Source organism: Austrofundulus limnaeus, unplaced genomic scaffold (assembly GCF_001266775.1).
Source record: "Austrofundulus limnaeus strain Quisiro unplaced genomic scaffold, Austrofundulus_limnaeus-1.0 Scaffold2699, whole genome shotgun sequence".
Taxonomy (NCBI): Eukaryota; Metazoa; Chordata; class Actinopteri; order Cyprinodontiformes; family Rivulidae; genus Austrofundulus; species Austrofundulus limnaeus.
Genome location: NW_013955101.1, coordinates 1 through 1,841, shown reverse-complemented (window position 1 = coordinate 1,841; position 1,841 = coordinate 1). Strand labels below are relative to the sequence as shown.

Here is a 1,841-nt window from a genome sequence, read left to right as displayed (position 1 = left end):
GTATCCGGGACCTCGTTCTTTCGGTCATGACCCAAAGCTCATGACCATAGATGAGGGTAGGAACGTAGATCGACCGGTAAATCGAGAGCTTCGCAAAACTAAGAGCTTCAGAAAACTAATATTAACAAAAGTATCTCAAATCAGCACCAAGTGGAAGTACCAGAACAAATTAGGTGCTGTAAAGATTTAGAATCATTTCAAGGATGATGAAAATGACACCATTAATTTTCAATACTGAAAAAGTGTAATAGTTGAAAAGTATAAATAGCTGAAATACCAAAAGTCATAGCAGGATTGTCATAAATGAGCTGAACATTTTGATATATGAATTGTTGAAATAGCACAAAATGAAATAGCACAAAATTTGTGGAACAAGTTAATACCAAAAAACGTACAGAAGAAAAAATGATCTCAATAGTGTGATTGCTTTGAAGCATTCACACAATAATAGTCACCGTTAAGAGAAATGAAATCTCCAGCGACATATTTGTAGACCCTGTTCAAAGGGTCTACAAATAATAAACCTGCAGGACTCCCCCAGAGTCCTGCAGGTCCGACTGAGATGTGCTTGAGAGGAACGGTGCCCAGTTTGTACCAAGTTGAGCCACTCAGGAAGAAGGCATTGGAGAGCTCGTCTGTCATCACGACTTTTCCTTCTCCAGCATCAAGCTGTGCAGCAGGTAAGTGCTGCGGGGCCGCTTTGCATGTCCAACCTATGGAGAGACAACATCAGTTGAAAAATAACTCAATTCTTACAAAAACATGCACTTTTCTAACTATATATTAAATTTAAAACTAATTGATTGCATTCTATAAAAGGCACATACCGTGACAGGTGGAGAAACAACTCAGCACAAGAATCAAGAAGGTTGCAACAGTTTTCATGTTGTCTTTCTGGGCTTCTCCAAACTTATTCTCTTCTCTGAACCTGCTGTCATAAAACACATGTGCGTGTAACTTTATAATTTGGACCCACTGGTATAATCCACAAGACTTAACTGGTTTTGAAGCTATTTTAGAGGGGAAGTGGACTAAAAGAGAAGGAAGTTTTTTTTACAGTTGGGAACTGAGACTTTCAGTTCTCATATGCATACTTTTGATCTTACACAACTTGTACTCAGTGCTGTTTATAGGATGGTATGCCATATCTGACCCAGTTGTGGTTTGGTTTATGTGGGGCTGGCCCATGCATTGAACACATCTGGCATACTACTCTGGACCACCAAAGGGCCATCATTCTTTGTAGTATCTGGGTCTTAGAGTGTTAGAGTGTTGTGTAGGCCAGGACCAGACCAATTTTGCTATGTATAATAATTATAATATTAGTTCACTTGAATGTATACAGAAAGTAGACTTATAGATATACTATTAGTTCACTAGAAGTAAACTTAGTGCCATTGTATTAGTTTATAAAGATACACTTTTAAGTATACTGAAAGTAAAATTTTATGTTTGCTGTTAGTTTGTTAAGAATACATTTCTTCACTATTTAGTGTATATAATTACACTTTCCATCCATCCATTCTATACTGGCTTCTTCCTTTCATGGTCACTGGCCCACGTATCCAGCATCCAGCCTGTAAGAGGCAGGGTACACTTGGACAAGTTACACGTCCATCACATGGACAGAGACAAATGAGACAAACAACCCTGTATATGCTGTTCTTTTCCAACACCTACACACAAACACACATACATACAGCAGGTAAAATGAGTATTGAACGTCACCATTTTTCTGAGTAAATATATTACTAGAGGTGCTAATGACATGAAATTTTCACCAGATGTTGGTAACAACCCAAGTGATCCATACATACAAAGAAATCAAACCATAAATGTCC

General features: G+C 37.9%; 1 protein-coding gene across 1 annotated transcript in view; it reads right to left on the bottom strand.

The window, feature by feature from the left end:
• LOC106511339 (fish-egg lectin) overlaps nt 1-1,113 on the bottom strand; it is an 8,315-nt gene extending 7,202 nt beyond the window's left edge. Inside the window, exons 1-2 of the mRNA XM_014000094.1 lie at nt 828-1,113; nt 456-713 (exon numbers count right to left, since the gene is read on the bottom strand). Coding sequence (XP_013855548.1) covers nt 456-713; nt 828-885 — 316 coding nt within the window. The 5' untranslated portion in view covers nt 886-1,113. The remainder of the gene's footprint in view (nt 1-455; nt 714-827) is intronic.
• Between the last annotated feature and the right edge of the window lie 728 nt (nt 1,114-1,841).